General features: G+C 38.1%; 1 protein-coding gene across 2 annotated transcripts; it reads left to right on the forward strand.

The window, feature by feature from the left end:
• The first annotated feature begins 6,073 nt into the window (after window positions 1–6,073).
• Window positions 6,074–8,156, forward strand: LOC133856650 (uncharacterized). Of its 2 annotated transcripts, none has more exons than XM_062291711.1 (2): window positions 6,074–7,307; window positions 7,722–8,156. In XM_062291711.1, exon 1 carries the CDS (start codon window positions 6,701–6,703, stop codon window positions 7,214–7,216), a length of 516 nt encoding a protein of 171 aa, XP_062147695.1. In that variant the 5' UTR covers window positions 6,074–6,700; the 3' UTR covers window positions 7,217–7,307; window positions 7,722–8,156. The 2 variants fall into 2 exon arrangements, 1 of the variants encoding a protein (XP_062147695.1); XR_009898240.1 differs by lacking the exon at window positions 6,074–7,307 and adding an exon at window positions 7,549–7,589.
• The last annotated feature ends 12,271 nt before the right edge of the window (window positions 8,157–20,427 follow it).

A 20,427-nucleotide genomic window follows, 5' to 3' on the forward strand; every position in this document is an offset into this window, starting at 1 on the left:
TCCTCTTTTTCTCAATCATTTATACATAATTAAAGCTATAAAATCTTGCTTTTATTCCACAATTATCCACTCATGTTTACGTTGCCATTGATAAAGCTAGCACCAGTTCTCACCATTATATATATATGGACAGCTCACGTGGTCTGAAAAGGAAGGTCAATACCCTCCTTGATTGGGTCCTTGATTCTACAGAAATGATTGGACATACTCTTCAGATATATCTGCCAGATCTGAAGTGCTTAAAAGAGTAATCCCACCTGCAAAGCACACATATATAAGCTACAACGATCTGCACATTGAATATGCTATGTGCCTCATAGCTGTATATGTGTTTCTTGAAGGTGCTTCAGAAAAGGAGAAGAAATCTTTAATGGCATTCATGATAAGGGACAATGAGACCCTTGCTCTGAACTACGAGAATGGCACATGCAGTGACCGTCACCCCTGGCCTATTAAAGGAAGTATGATCGCTATGATGGGTACGTACTTTCCTAGCTACAGCCCTAGATCAATTTCCTGTGTTTCTTCTTTTTGCTTCATTTCTTGTGTTGATACACTCTTTTTCTTTTTTCTTTTCGTTGTTTACTTGCTTTGTTATGGCTTCATAGCTTGATCATCAAGCTCAAACACGCAGCTAAAAAGATCCAGTCATTGGGGAAATATTTTGGGAAGATTGGAAGTGGTTGATGCGAGAAGCATTTAAAACACATCATGGCAGTCGGTCACATTTTGAAGTTATACGGCGTTTGTATAACAGTCTATTAAATAATTTTCATCTTACTCATGATTAATTACTGTTCTAACAGTCCTTTGATTTTGAAGGTATGCCATCTGCTGCACGGTCTCCTATACATTTTACACACAAAAGCATGCACATAAACACTGATATTTTTCTTGTTTTGATTTTTGATTAAGATTACCATTGAATTAGTGTGTAGCATTTCGATCTGTTTTGATTTTGTATATAACAGTGTTTGTAAATTAGATATTTAAAGGGGAAGCTGAGAAGGTACTTGTTTCATCGATCTTTTGTAATTCCCCTATATATGTATAGATATAAGGGAGTCCTTGTTTTCCCCAATGCCATTTATTGCATGATCTCCTATTTATATCCAAAGCTCTCTATTATATGTCGTAGAGCATTATTTGATCAGCATTTTTGTTAGTACTCATGCTTTTGGTATTGAAAAATGTATTAGTTTAACACTCGCTAGCAAATTAGCATTAAATGCATTTTCAAATCGTTGTACTAAAAAGAAGAAAGTAGCCTTTTGTTTTTGTTCCTACCTCTCTTCTTTTCTCTCTTATCCAGAAACTCTCCAACAAGTGCGTGTGTTCACCCGAAGGGAGGCTTTTGCCTCCCCTTTCGGTGCTGGTCTTCCACCTAGTCCTTATGGGCTAGTGTGGCTTTTGTTCACCCCCATTGGTTCCCAGTGGTGGGTGCTGTTGTTCTCCCAACTTCTGGGTTGTGGAGCTTTTGGTCCTTCTGGTTAGATCCGGGAGAGGTTGTTGTCCTCCTAGCTGTTGGGGCTATATAGCTTGTATATTTGCTTTTTATTATGTGTTTTTGTTGCAGAACATCCCTTTTGAGACGTCCAAGGGCAATGACCGTTTTGTGATTTTCCAACCATTTTTTCAAGTAGATTTGAGCTGATACGCAGGAAATATTGCGACATGTCCCCTTTATTGTTGCTCGCCATCAGCCTCTAATTTCGCTGCCTCAACTATCGACGGTGTCGAACCTCAATGCTCAGAGCATGGCTTGCACGCGTCATGGTTGGGGCTGCGTGTGAGACCCATGCTCCATTTTTTCCGGCCGGGTTGTTGGTGTTTTCGGAACGACTGGTGTTCAACAACAGTAGGGGACTCCCGGGGCGGCGCGTGTAATACACGCACCGGCACCAGGGTGGTTTTCTGCCATTGCTGGCTTTGAGTTGTGTTTCTGCTTGTATTTTTTAACAATTTACCTTTGTAATTTTCAGACATTATAGGGATCTGTTTGATGGCTGGAAAGCTAGATCTGCTTCTCTTTCTTTGTATTAGGATGTGCTTTATTGTTAAGAGAGGCTTAATGTCTGCTCCTTATAATGTTTGTTATTATCTGGGTAGCTGTTGTTTTTATATATTCTTGATCTTTATCACTGTCTACTATTGGTAGCTGCTTTAAGTCCGGATTTTCCTTATTTAGTGAGTAGAGATTCTTCATCTTTAGTCACTATGATGGCCTTCGGGCAGTTGAGATTTCGCCTTCGGGTATTATATTAGCCTTCTGTGCTCCTGTATGTGTTGGCTTTTGGCCAAGTGTAATCCCCTTTGGGGCTCATTTTTAGTAATGAAAGTTCCTTTTCTTGTGTTAAAAAAATCGTTGTACTATAAATTTTGCTATTAATTAATTCTGATTGACCTAAAACAAAGTGCTACCAACATGCATATAGTCATGAGTATGTTTCAAAGGGATAACTGAATTACCTCGGGATTGTAGAGTTGGTTCAGTACCTAATAACCCTCATTGAAAACTGCAAGGATGATTCGGCCATCACCAAAGCCTTCTTTTGGGTTGGTCGAATCCCCCTTATGGGGAGTGGTTCGGCCACTTCTCTTTTTAAAAATTTTGATTGTTTTTTAATTAAAAGGATAAATGCGATATTCTATTTCTTAAATCTAAGTATTTTGGGTATTTTAAATAAAACATTTACAGACGTGGGTCATGTGACATCTTCCATTCATTTTAACGTTACTAGTCGGATGGCACATGCAATGCATGTGCTTGGTTCCCGGTGTTATGTATCACTATAATTGTTAACATTATATATATATATATATGTTGTAGAATAGATTTAATATCTAGAATACTGAACAAGTATATATTAATTAATATACCAAAAGAAAACAAGAATTATATGTTACTTCAAATCAAAGGTATTGAAAAACATGTGAAACATTCAAGTTCTTTGTGTTTATCTCAAGCAACTTAGAGCACTAGCAGCAGTCTTCTAACCATTTTTCCTATATTTAGGGAATAAAACTACTTTTTACTTTCCTATAAAAAAACACCCCACAATAGATTCCCTTAATTTTTCTTATACTAATTAAATACTATTTTTTACTCTTATTTTGTTTTTTTTTTTGTTTTTTTTTTTTTTTTTATCTTTCCTACTTTTATTTTCTTTTCTCACTCGTCTTCTCTCTCTAGACTCTCTTACTCTCGTCTTCTCTGGTTGATCCTAGATGAAAACCAACAAATCCGATTTTACTCGCAGAAGAATGCCAACAAATTCCCAAAACCTACAAACAGAGAGGCTATCAGACCCGAGAGGTTAGAGAATCTGTCGCTGCGAACCTTCAGAGATTGTATTCTGGTTGGTTCCTTTCAAGGCAGACCTCCTCAGAATGGAACATCGAATCAGCCAATCAGGTATTCTTGCTGCAACCCCATTTGATTTACTCCTTTTCTCTTCATTTTTCTTCTTGTACAAGGATTTGGCATAAACCAGACGTTGTTTATGCCCTTCAATAAGAGATGAACGCGTCAGACTACTACACAAATGAAAAGGAGACGAAAACACGTGATTGTACCAATTCTCTTCATTTTTCATCGACACCGTCGGGAGCTGTGGATGGTGGATTTCTCTTTGGACCAACAATTTCATTTTCCCCACTTTCTACTGTAACGGCCTACCCCCAATGACACAATATTGTTCGCTTTTGGCTCCCCAAATCAGACTTCCCAGGAGGTCACCCATCCTGAGATTGCTCTGGCAGAAGCACACTTAACTGCGGAGTTCTGATAGGTTCATGACCATCACGACTTTAAAACGCATTGTGTCATAAAGGGTGCATTTATGCATATAAACACATCCTCATTTCCAGGCGATGTGTGACGTCACAATCACCCCCCTCTTTGGACCCAGCGTCCCCACTGGCGTCCCTCATTGGGCTTGTGCACGCTCCCATCATCTCAGGCTGGGCAATGACTCTGATACCATTTGTAACGACTTACCCCCAATGACATAATATTGTCTGCTTTTAACTCCCCAAACTAGACTTCCCAGGAGGTCACCCATCCCGGGATTGCTCTCGCAGAAGCACGCTTAACTGCGGAGTTCTAATAGGTTCATGACCATCACGATTTTAAAACGCGTTGTGTCATAAAAGATGCATTTATGCATATAAGCACATCCTTATTCCCAGACGTCACATCTACGGCCCAAAAAAGCCAACAAAATCTCGATAAAAGACTCTTTTTCTTTCATTTTCCTCATCCAGTTGCTTTTGGCCAACCGTCCCCACACATGATGGTCTACTTCTTTCGAATTTTTTGACCCTGTCCTATTCAATCAAAGAGAATAGAAGTTATTATGAGTCTAAGAGGCAGGCATATATCCAACAGTCAGAATCTATAGCTCTCGGTGGCGTTCTATAAAAAGGGGAAATTAGGGAGTTTTGATTGGCGGAAGAGAGAGAGACAATAAATTAAAGAACTTACCGGCGGCAGAGCAGCGGTGGAAGAACCGTTGGTGGGGTTCAGTGGCGTAGGTTTACTCTTGAATGGGGAATGGGGATAGGTGTTTAGTAGATGGAAAATGAAGAGAAGTGGTACAATCTTGTGTTTTCGTCTTCCTTCCATTTGGTGTAATAGTCTGACGTGTTCATTCTGTATTAGAGGGCGAGAATATTTTTTTTTTTTTTTTTTTTATAATCTGCAATTTAACGCTGTCTGCTAATGAAAACTACTAGAAATTTTGGGAGGCTATATACCTATAATGATGAGAAAAGCATATGTTGTCAATCATAGTATTGAGGATGGTATAACCGACCCATAGGCCATAGAAAGGCCCTTATTCTTTGATAATTGTTTCATCTTTTTTGTTGTACTATATAAAGTCGCATATGAATATCTGCACGTACGATGTATATATATATGATATTGATATTGTTTGATTTGTTTGAAAGAACCAAATTAATTAAAGAGTGATCACTGTTAAAAGTACTGTTCTCTTGCTTATTTGCAGTTGTGTGGCAATCCAATGGCTGTCAACCTCTTTGAAAGGAACACCCTGGTAAAAAATGATCACAGTACTGGTACATTTGTAGTAGAAGCATTACGTTATTCTGCCGGATCTGAAGTGCTTAGAAGAGAAATCCCACCTGGAAAGCAAACATATATATATAAGCTACAACGATCTGCACATTGAATATAATGAGTGCCACATAGCTGTACATGTGTATTTTGAAGACGCTTCAGAAAAGGAGGAGAAATCTTTAATGGCATCCACGATAAGGGACAGTGAGACCATTGTGCTGAACTACGAGAACGGCACAGTGACCGTCTGTTACGTACCTAAGGTAATTAGAATTAGGTTTTAAATTAGGTAAGTGTCGTATTATCATTTAAGAGAATAATAGGTTTATTAGTATGGTATTAGTATAATAAATTAATTAGGAAAATGAGGAGTCTTGCTCATAAAGCAAGAATCCCGAGATTAAGGGATTTATATCCCATTATATTAGGAAGGAAATAAATGAATTATTTATTCCATTAGGGTTAGTAATATTTATGTAATATTTATTTAATTATTATTTCCGTAATTCAAGCTTTGTAACCCTATAAATAGGGTATTGAAGAATGAAATAATATGAAGAAGAAAAATTATAAAACAACTCTAGTAGTTGCTTTGGGAGTTTTTTAGGGTTTCTCGAATAACCCTAATATTAGGAGGCCCAGGGTACCTCGAATACCCTACTACCACACCCACCTCCATCCAAATCATCATCGTCCATCCCCCGTTACGGAGGTCCTTAACATCTTGGTATCAGAGCCGTCGTTCCTACAATGGCGAGTTACTATCTTCCTAAATTTGATGGTCAGAATCTTTCAAGTTGGATGTACAAGATACAACAATTTTTCAACCATTACGATACTCCCGATTATCATAGATATATGGTAGCTTCATATCACATGGAAGGTGAGTCTCTAATTTGGTTGGAAGAAATGGAATTGAGGGGAGTCTTTACAAATCTTACGGATTGGAATAGTTTTGTTAAACTAATACAAATTAGATTTGGGCACCCAGCCAAAGATCCATCTTGCCAAAAAATTCTTCCCGAAAAACAACCACAGTCCAAAACCACAGCGCCACCAAATATCAACCCATCAGTAGAACCACTGCCTAAACCCACAGCCCCACCAACACCTCCAAAATTCCAACCATGTTCAACCATCACCCAGCCACTCCATCACTCACAGTACCCACCCCCGAAACCTCAAAGCCCAGCCACCCTCTCCACGAGTTCATCAACCCCGCGTCACCCATACCTCAAGACTACTCACTGTCAACCACAAACCAAAAGGACCAAACCAAAAAAATCACCCCCATAGTTGAAACCCTACCCCTTTCACACTGATTGGTCCAGAAGAAGGAAACGGGCAAGGTTCAAAACAAGACATTTCCTGGCAAGAAGAAACCCCCTTGCAGTGTCTAAGTTCGGTGTGAACCGGTTGGGCCGTGGGAAGAAAGACACGGACTGGGACAAAAGGGGACCGAAGAAGAAGAGGCAGGTGCGGCTAGCCAACAACCGGGGCTTCAAGTTCAAGGTGTCGGCAATTCAGTGTTCAGCAAGGAAGAGGCTCGGGAAGGAGACCAGGTCGTGGCTAAGAGTGGCGGGCACAGGCCAGCGGCAGGGAGCAGGGCTCGGGAGGATGGGTAGCGATCCAGAGGATCCGACGGAGCGCGGTTCTCCTCCGGATGGCGTTTCAGGTCACCGGCGGCCACCCAGACGTCCGCCAGACGGTGATTATGCAAAGGGGGGTGATTCCGGCGTAAACCACGGCAGCCCAGAATTTTCCATCGAGCACAGGGGCGAGCCTCCATGCGATTCTGTGATGGATGCAGAGATACCGGCCAATGATCGACAATTTCCGGTGAGCAAGGTGGACAGAGGAGCATGCTCGGGCTTGACTGGCGGAGGAAGATTGAAGATTGGACCCGAGATTTCCGAATTTTTTGCTGCAGGAGAATTCAACCCAGAATCTGCTAGAGGAAAATGGAAAGAAGTTGCAGTTGGAAGGGAAGGGACGCACGTTAGAGCAGCTAGCGGCGTGAAATCCGGGCATCTAGTAGAGAGAAATATGCTGCCCGATCTTGCTACCCCTAAATGGAAGATTGCGGATAAGGGAAACATGGAAGCTACGATTTGGGGGAATCAACGTCTGTGATGCTGAGTTTACGTCAGCAGCAATTGACAGCATTTTTAGGACCTTGGGGACAAGGTCCATTTTAAGGGGGTTGGAGTGTTACGTACCCAAGGTAATTAGAATTAGGTTTTAAATTAGGTAAGTGTCGTATTAACATTTAAGAGAATAATAGGTTTATTAGTATGGTATTAGTATAATAAATTAATTAGGAAAATGAGGAGTCTTGCTCATAAAGCAAGAATCCCGAGATTAAGGGATTTATATCCCATTATATTAGGAAGGAAATAAATGAATTATTTATTCCATTAGAGTTAGTAATATTTATGTAATATTTATTCCATTAGGTCCTTAACACCGTCACCCCTAGTAAAGGAAATATGATAGCTATGAATGGGTACTTAATTTCCTAGACTACAGCCCTGGATCAATTTTTCCTTTGTTTCTTCTTTTTGCTTCCTTTCTTGTGTTGATGTACTCTTTTTCCTTTTTCTTTTCATTGTTTACTTTCTTTGTGATGGCTTCATAGCTTGATCATCAATCTCAAACGCACAGCTAAAAAGATCAAGTCATGGGGAACTACATTGGGAAGATTTGGAAGTGGCTGATCGATGCGAGAAGTACTTAAAACAAGTAAGTAATGTCAGCTGGCTACGTTATCAAGTTATACGGTGTTTGTATAGCAGTCTACTAAATAATTTTCGTCTTGAGTCGTGGTTATTGTTCATACAGTCCTTTGTTTTTAGATTTTGTAGGAATGCCTTCTGCTGCAAGGTCTCCTATACGTACATTTTACACACAAAAGCATGCAATATTCATTTGTTAGTGTATCATTTCTGTTTTGATTTGTATGTAACAGTGATAGTGGATTAGACATTTAAAGGGGAAGCTGAGAAGGTGCTTGTTTCATCTTTTGTAATTCCCCTTATATTTAAAGATGAAAAGGAGTCCTTGTTTTCACCAATGCCATTTGTTGCATGATCTCCTATTTATATCTCAAGCTCTCTGTTATATCACTTATATGTCGTAGAGCATTATTTGATCAGCGTTGTTGTTAGTATTCATGCTTCTTATATTGCAAAATGTATTAGTTTAACACTCACTAGCTAGCAAGTTAGTACTAAAAGCATTTCCAAGTCCAGATGCAAGTTTCGTTGTACTAAAAATTTGCTATTAATTGACCAAAATATAAGTGCTACTAGCAGGAACCTACCTAGCTAGTCATGAGTATTTTTTTTTTTTTTAATGGGGTCACCAAATTACCTTAGGACGGACTATAGGTTAGTTCGGTCATGTCAAAGTCTTCTTTTGGATGGTAAAACTAACCTTTCGGCTTGAGCCACTCTCATTGAAAATTCTAAGCGTAGTTTGGGCATCACTAAAGTCTACTTTTGGGGTTGGTTGAACTTGAACCATCCTTTAACCTGAGGAGTGGTCCGACCACCTCTCTCTAAAATTTTTGATTGCATTTTTTAATTTGAAGGATAAATATGATATTCTAATTTTTAAAATCAAAGTATTTTGGGTATTTTAAATAAAACGTACGTGTGTAGGTGTGTCACGTGATATTTTCCATTCATTTTAACGTGTCGACTCCAAGAAAATGGTAATTGGTGGGGAAAGTGTCGCAAATCGTATTTTGAGATATAAGTGCAATTTTTCAGTTTGAGGAACAAATATATATACATATATATATATATATATATATATATATATATATATATATATATATATATATATATATATATATTTTTGCTCTTGTTTTCATAAGTACGTAGTGTACACTTACAACATAAATCTGGATGGAGGTGCATGCAGCATTTGCTAAATATTGACTAATTGCGTAATTAGAGATAAAGATCACACAAATAGTGTATGAACTGTGAAATTTGTCGTATTGACTAGTGTCTACTTGTCAGAATTATGCAAAATATATATATTTTTTAGAGTTAAATACCTTACACTCACGTGGTTTAAAAATTTTATTTTTTATTCCCTCAATTTTTATTTTTACCATAAATGGTATCTATGCTATGAAAAAAGACGGAAATGGAACATCCATTAATTTTTTCATCCAAAACTGACGGATTTTTACATCAGCGACATGTGGCACCATTAAAATTGCGACACACATGTCTGACATATTTTTTATTTATTTTATTTTGAGGTTTATTTTTTTAAAAAAAAAAAAATAGAAAAAATGTAGGGCCACCTCCATTTTGGCCAAAGGGGTGGCTTATGCCATTTTTTGGGGTGACCGAACCACTCCCAAGGGCCAAAGTAAAAAATAAAAATAAAAATAAAAGAAAAAAATAAAATATTAAGTTTTGGCTTTCAGCCACCCCAAAGGGCCATGTGGATGGTTCGGCCACCCTCAAAAATGGCCTTGGTGGTGGCCCAAAGGGTTGGCTCAGCTAATCCTACATTTTTTTGTTTTGTTTTTTCTATTTTGTTTTTTTTTTTCTTTTTTTTTTTTTTAAAAAAAAGAACCTTAAAATTAAAATAATATATATATGGCAACTACATGTCACAATTTTAATGGTACTACGTGTCGCTAACGTGAAAATCTGTCAATTTTGGACGGAAAAATTGACGGATGTATCATTTCTATCTTTTCCCACAACACATGTATCACCTATGAAAAAAATAAAAACTGATAAAAAAAAAAATAGAGTTTTTAAATCACAGGCTGGGGCAAAGGGATATTTAACCCTATTTTTTAACTGTATAAATAGAAAGGAGTCCGTATAAGTATTGCAATATGCAGTACTTTTAATGTATATGAAATCATGTCAGAAATTATTTCCCCGTTGTAATTCTTGACAATGAAGTGCGTACGTCTAGCTAATAAATTAACGTTTGGATGTAGCTGAAACAATGTCAAATCCTTAATTTCTTCCTTAAAAAAAAAATAATAATAAAAAATCCTTAATTTCTTTTATAAATTTATGCTGTAATTATTGGTTATGACTTCAAATTTTTAATAACAGTTCTACAGCCGAGGCCGTATGTAATTTGCTTAAAGTAATTTTAAGGGGACAAGATAATTGATTTTGCAGCAAATCGATTTTCTGTTGTTTCTTTTCTTTTGCAATTAACTAAGTATATATGGCCGCCGTCTGCAAATAGACAATAGCATAAATTTTTAGATGTATACTCTTATAACGATGACAAAGGGCTATTTTTTTATTTATTTATTTATTATTTATTTTTTTTAAAGTTAATATGTATTTTAAAATAATTATTGAAGCAAAATTTAATAGTGATATTTCTCAAATTAAATAATAATTTTAAGAGTCTCATCAATTTAAAAGAATAAAAAAAGAATATAATAATGATTTTTAGCATTACTCTATCACCCGCCCATTGGCTATAGATTAACCCCCTTCTTCTTTGATAAATTTGTTTCTTATTTTTTTCTTTTTGGATAATATATATATATATATATATTCTCTTTTCTAGCCTGGGTCAGGCCTGACTTTATTTAATTGTATTGAAGCCCAGCCGAATAATATTTGGGCCTGAAACAGGTAGAATGCATGGGACCTTTCTTGATGGTAGAAAGCCTTTTTCTCAAACTTTTTATTGTTGCTTTCTCATTGATTTCAGTTTTTATTGTGGATCTGGAGTTGAAGGTGCTTCAGAAAGGAAGAAGAAATCTATAATGGCATCCATGATAAGGGACAATGAGACCGGCCTTGTGTTGAACTGGTTGATACACTCCTTTTCTTTTTTTCTTTTCATTGTTTACTTGCTTTGTTCCGAAACAAGCATCTAAAAAATTAAGTTGTATGACAATCGTATAGCAGTCTACTAAATAATATTGTATCTTTTGGTCTTGGTCATGGTTAATGTTCTAGCCGTCCTTTTTTTTTATTTTTTTTATTTTATATATATATATATATATATTTTGTACAAATGCCATCTGCTGCATGGTCTCCTCTTTCGTTGTTCTTTATGCTAGCTTCATTTGTTATGTTAATATACACTTTTTTCTTATTCCATTGTTTACTTGCTTTGCTATGGCTTCAACTTTCATAGGTTTGTTGGGGTTATTCCACATCGGTTGTGGAATGGGCTGGGTGGTCGATCAGCTTATAAGTGTGAGGGAAAGCCTCACCTCATAAGCTAGCTTTTGGGGTTGAAAGATGCCCAAGACTACCCAACACTTGTATCAAAGCCATGGTTAGTTTCCTAGGACAAGTTTTTGGACGCTTCTGATTTGGAGTTGCGCGTAGTGGTTCTTGAGACAACTCTTATACATGTGACACTCTTGGAAATGTAAAAACACTCACAAGCAAGGGGGAGTTGAGTAATGTGGAGGAGACTCACAATTGAGGAGAAGATTGTTGTGAGTGCACTTGTGAGGTGTCCTAAATTTCTAAGATGTAAGAAAAGTGAGTGGTTTATATAGCATATTTGAGCCCAAACGCGTAGGCTTGAGCTTTTGAACTAAGTGGTGTCTCAACATGCTATATATTATAGGCTCACTAAAAATGACTTCCCTAGAAATCCCCAACAAGGTTAATTATCAAATGCAAACGAGTAACCGAACAAATTAAGTCATTAGGGACATAGATTGGGAAGATTCGGAGGAAGTATAAGAAGCTCTATAAAAATGAAATCACATATTCGTATGTTTTTACCTTGTTTGCTCATTTTCCATAGATATATAAACTATATATAGATTTTGGTTTGACTTTTGTTAATTGTTAGGGAATTGTCTGATTTGTAAGAGCATTCACAGCAGTCTCCCTAAAGCTGCTTCTATTCCCTAAGTATAGAGAAAATATGAACAAAATTACAAAAACTCACCTACAACAGCTTCTCTATATCTTCCATATATATTAAAATTGTTATAGTACTACCCAATCCTTATATATTAAGATTGCTATAGTACTGTCCAATGCATTGGGTAGCATTGTAGCATTCCCATATATTATTATAATCCTAAAAAAGTTCTTACACTCTCTCTTTTCTCTCCTCTCACATCTCCCAATCTCTTTCTTCTTTCGTAGCACTCCCATCTCCCTTTTCCCTTCACCTCTCTCTCTCTCTCTCTCTCTCTCTCTCTCTCTCTCTCTCTCTCAAGATCTCTCAATCTCTCTCTCTCTCTTGGTCTCTATCTCGTGGTATGGTGTGATGAAAAGAAAATGGAGAAATATGATGAGAAAAGGGAGAGTGAAGAAGTCTGGGATAGAGATGTGGTTTGAGACAAAGACAGAGAGAGATTGAGAGAAAAGAGAAGATGTTTCTAGAATAAAGAAAGAAAAAGGTAAGAGTAAAAAAAATATATATTATTTTAATGATATAGAGAAATATTAAGAGAATATATTGTGATATGTATTTTGGTAGAGAAGTAAAAAGTAGTTTTGTTCCTCATATTTAAGAAAAATAGTTGGGTAGTTGTTGGGAATGCTCTATAAATAGTTGGAGGGAAGGTAAGTGTTATATACATTTTAAAGTTTGGTGGTCCAAGTACTTGACTACATGAGGGTTACAGTTTGATAGTGTATTTTTTTTTTTTTTGGCGGAGTTGTTCTGTCTTTTAACAAACTAGGCAAAAATAAACTTCTAAGAAATTAAGTATGCGACAGCAATGCATCAAATAAATGACGCGAGCCAACTAGTTCTTGGCATGGATGCAAAGAACCCAGCAACCAGAAAAGGATGCTAAAGGTGTGTTGAGAGTCCAGACCCCAAACACCTGTTTGGTAATAGTTACAGGGAAAACAGAGAATAATACTAAAGAGATAGACAAACAAAAAACCCAAAAAAAAAAAATACAAGCAAAATCAATAAAAGTAACAACAACAGAAAATAACATAAAAGCATAAAGGATAAAACTCATCACAAAGCATCGGAGGCAGCAGGACCACAGCTGGAGACCAGATAAGACGGATGATGGTGGTGGAGAGCAACACGCGTGGCATCGGGCTAACCACTTGTCGGAATGTGTGGTGCACGCTCTGGTGCGTGTATTGCACGCTTCGGCACGTGATGATCGGACGGTGAAGCGACTGACGGTGGATGGAAGATGGGAGAGCCGGGAACCCAGTGGAGTGGAGCATATGATGGAGAGGCCTCCTGAAGTTAGTAGATCTAATTTCTAAAAAATCGGATAAGAACTTCAAGATACAGGTGGATCCACGGCTGTAAACTGTAGGAAGAGCATGAGACCAGTCCGGCTGTAGGGAAACCTTCGACAATGATAGTGCAACGAGTGGGCGATAAAGCTAGAGAAAACTCTAGCTGGATAGGGGCCTCAAAGGAGGCACGAGCATGAAGAAAGGGGAGGGAAAGAGAAGGAAAAACGGGGGAGGGAAGCTTGGCCATGGCTTGCGGGACAGGAAGTTTATGAAAGGAAAGAGAACAGAGGTTTTCAGGAGAGTTTTGCCTTCTTTTTTATTTTGGTGGAGCTTTTTTTTTTAACTGAGAAATGTTGCATTGCATTGATCCAAAGAAAGTTGATTAGTGATTACAATACGATGGATAGGAGGCGGACACTCCTCCAGCCACACCACATTAGATGACAAAGATAGAGCATATTTTGCTAAAGAATGTGCGGTAGTATTAGCAGTTCTGCTTACGTGTTGAACATTGCAGCAAGAGAAATACTTTAGCCTAGCCCGGATGTCCTCCACCAACTGATGTTCTCTTTTCTCTCCCATTCTCAATCAAGAATAGAGGAGTGAATAAAAGAAAAAACGAAGAGCAAAAAAAAAATCCTCTCTTTCTCTCTCTCTTTGTTCGTCTCTCTCTCAAGATCTCTACATCTCTTTCTCTTGGTCTTTGTCTCATGGTACAGTGTGACGAAAAGCAGATGGAGAAGTATGGTGAGAAAAGGGAGAGTGAAGAAATCTGGGATAGAGATGTGGTTTGAGAAAAAAATAGAGAGAGAGAGATCGAGAGAAAAGAGAAGATGTTTCTAGAATAAAGAAGGAAAAAGGTAAAAGTAATAAAAAAAATATTATTTTAATGATATAGAGAAATATTAAGAGAATATATTGTGATGTATATTTTGGTAGAGAAGTAAAAAGTAGTTTTGTTCGTTATATTTAAAAAAAAAATAGTTAGGTAGTTGTTGGGAATGATCTATAAATAGTTGGAGGGAAGGTAAGTGTTATATACATTTTAAAGTTTAGTGGTCCAAGTACTTAACTACGTGAGGGTTATAGTTTGGGAGTGGCGTGTATTTTTTTTTTTTTTTTTTTTTTTTTTTTTTTTTTTTTTTTTTTTTTTTAACAAACTAGGATTGGGCAACCAAAAAATAAACTTATAAAAAAGTAAGTACGCGGTGGCAATGCATCAAATAAATGACGCGAGCCAATTGATTCTTGGCACGGATGCAAATAACCCAACAACCAGAAACGAATGCTAAAGGTGTGTAGAGAGTCCATACCCCAAACACCTGTTTGGTAATAGTTACATGAGAAATAGAGAAGAACACTAAAGAGATAGACAAAGCAAAAAACCCAAAAAAAAAACACAAGCAAAATGAATAAAAGGAACAACCACAGAAAATAACATAAAAGCATAATGGATAAAACTCATCAAAAAGCATCAGTGGCGGCAGGACCACAACTGGAGACCAAAGAAGACAAATGATGGTGGTGGAGAGCAACACGCGTGGCATTGAGCTAACCACTTGTCGGCATGTGCAGTGCACGCTCTGGTGCGTGTATTGCACGCTTCGGCATGTGATGACTGGACGGTGGATGGAAGCTGGAGAGCCGGGAACCGAGTGGAGTGGAGCATATGATGGAAAGGCCTCCTGAAGTTAGTAGATCTAATTTCTAAAAAATCAGATCTAAGAACTTCAATATATAGGTGGATCCACGATTGTGAACGGTAGGAGGAGCATGAGACCAGTTCGACTGTAGGGAAACCTCTAACGATGATAGTGCAACAAGTGGGCAATAAAGCTAGAGAAAACTCTAGCTGAATAGGGGCCTCAAAGGAGGCATGAGCATGAGGAAATGGGAGGGAAAGAGAAGGAAACAGGAAGGAAAAAGGGGGGAGGGAAGCTTGAACATGGCTTGCGGGACAGGAAGTTTATGAAAGGAAAGAGAACAGATGTTTTCGGGAAAGTTTTACCTTCTTTTTTTTTTTTGTTGAGTTTTTTTTTTTTTTTTTTTTTTTTGAAGGAGAAATGCTATACTGCATGCAACATTTAATTCGAAGAAAGTTGTTCAGTGATTACAATATGATGGATAGGAGGCGAACACTCCTCCATCCACACCACATCAAATGACAAAGATAGAGTATATTTTGCTAAAGAATGTGTGGCAGTATTAGCAGTTCTACTTACGTGTTGAACATTGCAGCAAGAGAAATACTTCAGCCTAGCCTGGATGTCCTCCACCAACTGACCATAGATGCTGAGGCAAGGAGCTTATTGATTTAAAACATTAGCAGTAGTCAATGAGTCGCTCTCCAAAATAAGCCTCTGGTATCCCCGCTCTTTCCCCAACTCCACTGCTCTCCAAGCTGCTAAGACTTCAGTTGACGTGGGGTCCGAAACACATGGAACTGAAGCAACCAAAGTAGCTAGAACATCACCCTTATCATTCCGCACCACAACCCCTATTCCCATAGTCTTGGCAGCGGGATTCAAAGCCGCATCACAATTTAGTTTTACCTAACCTGGGGAAGGCATCAACCATTTCGATACAATGGGCATGCTACTCGAGTTTTCATCATCTGCAATGGTATTTTCCTCACCTTGCTTCTCTAGCCTGAGCCACCAACTGTTTTGGAGCAGTAAAACCACTACAAAAAACAAAGCCATTCCACCAAAGCCATACGTACCTTGCCACCGAGAAGGTTTCCCGTAAGACTTGGGTGTTAAGCTTCTCCATCAACTGTTGCACCAACTCGAACCCATCCCTTTCTTGAATCTGCCTATCACACTTTGCCATACATCCACAGCCGCCAGGCAGGCCCAAACAGCATGCCATATTGTTCCCACCATGGCTGAGCAAAGCGGGCACAGAGGATCCTTTACTATTTTCCTCCTGTAAAGGTTTTCTTTAGTTGGCAGTCCATTGTTGCTCATCTTCCATAGAAAGTATTGAAGTGCTCCCGGCATCTACAAAGACCAAAGCAACTTCCACACCCCCGATTCTTCCTAGGCACTAGAACTTTCACCATTAGCTCCAGTACGTCTTGTGAATTCCATGTGGTATGCACTCTTTACAGTGTAGCACCCCTGTTTAGACCCCCCCCCCAAATCAATTTGTTAGGTTGACTCAAAGGACTAAGAGGCGGTTCCCATATGACTTCGGCTTCCTTCAGCTGAAACATTGATCTTATCAAAGCCACATCCCACCAGCCTCTACCCGAGTCTATCAGGGAAGACACACGAGCTTCCTGGTCCAAAACCTGTACTGGAGATTGCACCTGGTAAGTGGATGGGATGGAAGCCACTTATCCCCCCATATCTTGATGCTATCCCGATTCCCCACTCGCCAACGTAAGCCCCCTTCCAGCACAACCTTGGCCCCATATAAGCTCCCCCAAGCCAATGAGGGTGATCTGCCTAACTGAGCAGTCAGAAAAAAAACCAGCAGGGAAATATTTTTCCCTTTGAACTTGAGCCACCAAAGAATCTGGATTGTTTATTAACCTCCAGCCCTGCTTTGCTAGTAGGGCTAAATTATAAATCTCTAAATCGTGGAAACCCATGCCACCACTTCTTTTGGATGCACCCAATCTATTCTATTTTGCCCAGGCTGTCTTGTGTTGATGTCCCCACCAGAAACGGCTAATCATAGCATTCAAAGTGTTGCATAATCTTTTACGCAACTGAAAAATACACATATTGTACGTAGGGACTACCTGTATAACTGCCTTTATTAAAACCTCCATACCTGCCTGGGAAAGAAATTGTTCCTTCCAACCATCCAACAATTTCTGGACTCAGCCTTGAATGGCTGCAAAGGCTTTCAGTTTGGAGCGACCACCAAGGGCAAGAAGGCCCAAGTATTTGTCATATCCGTTTGTAGATGCAACCCCCACTAGTGAACAGATATGGTTTTGGAATGCTCTCCCTGTGTTCTTGCTGAAAAAAATGGTTGTTTTTGCAGTATTAAGCTTCTAACCAAAAGCGGCTTCATACACTTGTAACAACTGGAAAACCTGACTCCATTCTTGAAAATTGGCCCGACAGAACAGCAAACTGTCATTCGCAAAGAAGAGATGACTCAACTTGTATCCTCTGTGCACTATTGGAACACCTGTAATCAGTCCCTGTTGCTCAGCAGTGGACAAAAGAGAGCTCAATCCTTTTGCACATAGAAGGAAAATGTAGGGGGATAGGGGGTCCCTCTATCTTATTCCTCTAGTAGGGAAAATCTTGCCCGTTGTGGTACCATTTACAAGGACCGAATAGGTCACTGTTGATACACACGCCATCACCCGTGCAATCCACAATTCATCAAAGCCTAGCTTGCGAATGATTGCCTCAAGGAACTCCCACTCCACCCTATCGTATGTCTTGCTCATATCAACACCTTAATGGCCATGTACCCTTTTTTTCCCCGCATCCGAGAATTCATCGTGTGGAGAGCTTCGTAGGCCACTATTATATTTTCCGATATCAATCTTCCTGGCACAAACGCACTCTGCTGCTGGGAAATAATAGTTGGGAGCACCACCTTCAGTCCATTTGCCAAGACTTTTGCAATAATCTTGTAGGTTACATTGCATAGACTGATTGGCCGGTATTCAAATACTATGGCTGCATTAGAACCCTTTGGGATAAGAGCAATATGCGTGGAATTCAAAGCTGGATCAAACATACCCAAGTTCAAAAAATCAAGGGCCATCTGTCGGATATCAGGCCCCACTGTTTCCTAGTGTTGTTAGAAAAAAACATGCGCCATAACCATCCGGTCCTGACGCTTTCATGGGCTGCATCTGCCTCAGTACAAAATCATCCTCTTATGGAGTGTAGGGACGAGTAAGACTAGCATTCATTTCATGAGTTACCCTAAGAGAGATTGTTGACAAACACTCTTGAATGCCCACAGGCCCATCTGAGGAAAATAGCGTTGAAAATACTCTGTGAACACTTTGCCAACATTTGCCTGACCAGACCACTCCCTACCCTCTTCATCCTTAATAGTCCCTATGAAATTGTTCTTCTGTCTCTGTGTAGCCCAAGCATGGAAAAACCTAATATTACGGTCTCCATTCTTGAACCAGTTGTGTTTTGCCTGCTGTTTATAGTGTAAGTCCTCCATTTCCAACAGATGGTGGATCTTTTCTTGGATATTTTTGATGGCTTCCAAATTCCCGAGGTGTTCCCTTTGCTGCATCCTTTGGAGCTGCCTTGTCAGAAAACAAAGTCTCCTCCTTGTGTGCCCATACTTCCTACAACTCCACTGAAAGAGAGCATTTTGACACCTCCCCAGCTTTGCCCTAATATTGGTCATAGAGTTAGCTCCGTGTATCCCAGCCCCCTAAGCCAATTTAACCACCTCCTTGCACTCCAAATTAATGTTCCAAGAAGCCTCAAATTTGAAAGAGCGAGTTCTATGCAGATGAACTGATGGGGAACAGAAACTTAGCCACAATGGAATATGGTATGAGCTCCACGCTACTAGAACCCCAACTGCAAAATTCGGAAATCTACCACACCATCTTCCATTTGCCAAAGTTCTGTCTAATATCTCTTTTATAAAATCAGTTGAAGCTCTTTTGTTTCTCCAAGTAAATTTAGGGCCCTTAAAGCCTAGGTCCCCTAAGCCACACTCATTCAGAGTAGCTCTAAAACTCTCCATTTGTTTTTAGGTGGAGTAGATAGATTGAAGAGGACACTAAAGCTATATTTCCATAGTTTTTTTTTTTTTTTTTTTTTTTTTTTTGTCTTTTTCCCTTTTCCTTTTCTTTTTTTCTTTGTTTGTTTGAGCCCATGGATTTTGTCATGCTTGTTGATGGTGATGATGTCTCATATGCATATTTTATGACTCCTTTAGTAAATTTATTTCAAATTTGCATTTTTAAGATATAAGTATATAACATACATCAACATTTTTGTAGGTTCATACATAGCTACACTTTTACTCTATTTCTTTTATACCTCTTATTTTAATTTATTATATTATTATCTTATTTTGATTATTAATATTATTATTGTATTATATATAATTATCTAGTATGTAGACATATGAAAATATAAAAAATATTGAAACTAAAAGTAATTCCATTACGATAAAATAAGGGCTCGAAAGAAATATCTCCATGCCAATTCACTATTTTATGTACATTTAATTTATAGAAAAATACATATACTCATCTCAAACTATTAAGCTATCACCCTATTGTCAATGTTCACTTAAACTATCAATTGTGTCAACGTCCTTCTTAAACTATTAAAAAATGTCAATGTTCTCCTAAGATTGTTATAGAAATCACATTTTTTACAAAAACCAGACGGTATGGATTTTTAAAATGTTCACCCCATTGTCACTGGTGCTTTTTAAAATTTGCCACAAGGTTATCTACTCACAAGAACTAGCTATAGTATGAATTTTTATAGGCTATAAACCAATAATGACGAGAAAGGCTACGTTACCAGTTACTCTATTGATAAAGAGTAATGTTTCTTACACAACTTTAGTACAACTTTTTTTAAGATTAACCATTGGATATTTAAGGCCCACATGTAAGAAAACAAATCCAATGGTTAATCACAAAAATAAATAAATAAATAAATAAAATAAAAAGAAGAAGAAGAAGTTAATATTGTACAAAAGTTATACGAAAATTGTACAACAAGCATTTCTCATTGATAAATCCAACTTTTTCATCATTTTTGTTGAACCGTACGAAGTCATATAATAATAGACACAATTTATATGTTTTCGATATTACATGATTTGTTTGAAGGAGCCAAAATTTAGAACTGGTCATTATTAATTAAAGTAGATTTTGATATTAATTACAGATGATAGTTTTATTAATTTAGTAGATTTTGACATTAATTCGGGTTGAAAAGTAAAAGAAAAAAATGTGCTACTTTACCGTTTTCTTTGGGCAATAGTAAATTCCACTAACAAGTAATATCACACCAAGCTGCTCTTTTATGGGGTTTGCTTGTCTTTACTGGACAATGATTACAAAGATATCCCCCCTTCTTCACCACATGCAGAGTTACTCATCTTTCGCAACAAAAAGAATGTTTATAAAGGAAAAGGTTAGAAGAGTTAAAAAGCTAGCTGTTGATGATC

Source organism: Alnus glutinosa, chromosome 14 (genome assembly GCF_958979055.1).
Source record: "Alnus glutinosa chromosome 14, dhAlnGlut1.1, whole genome shotgun sequence".
NCBI lineage: Eukaryota > Viridiplantae > Streptophyta > Magnoliopsida > Fagales > Betulaceae > Alnus > Alnus glutinosa.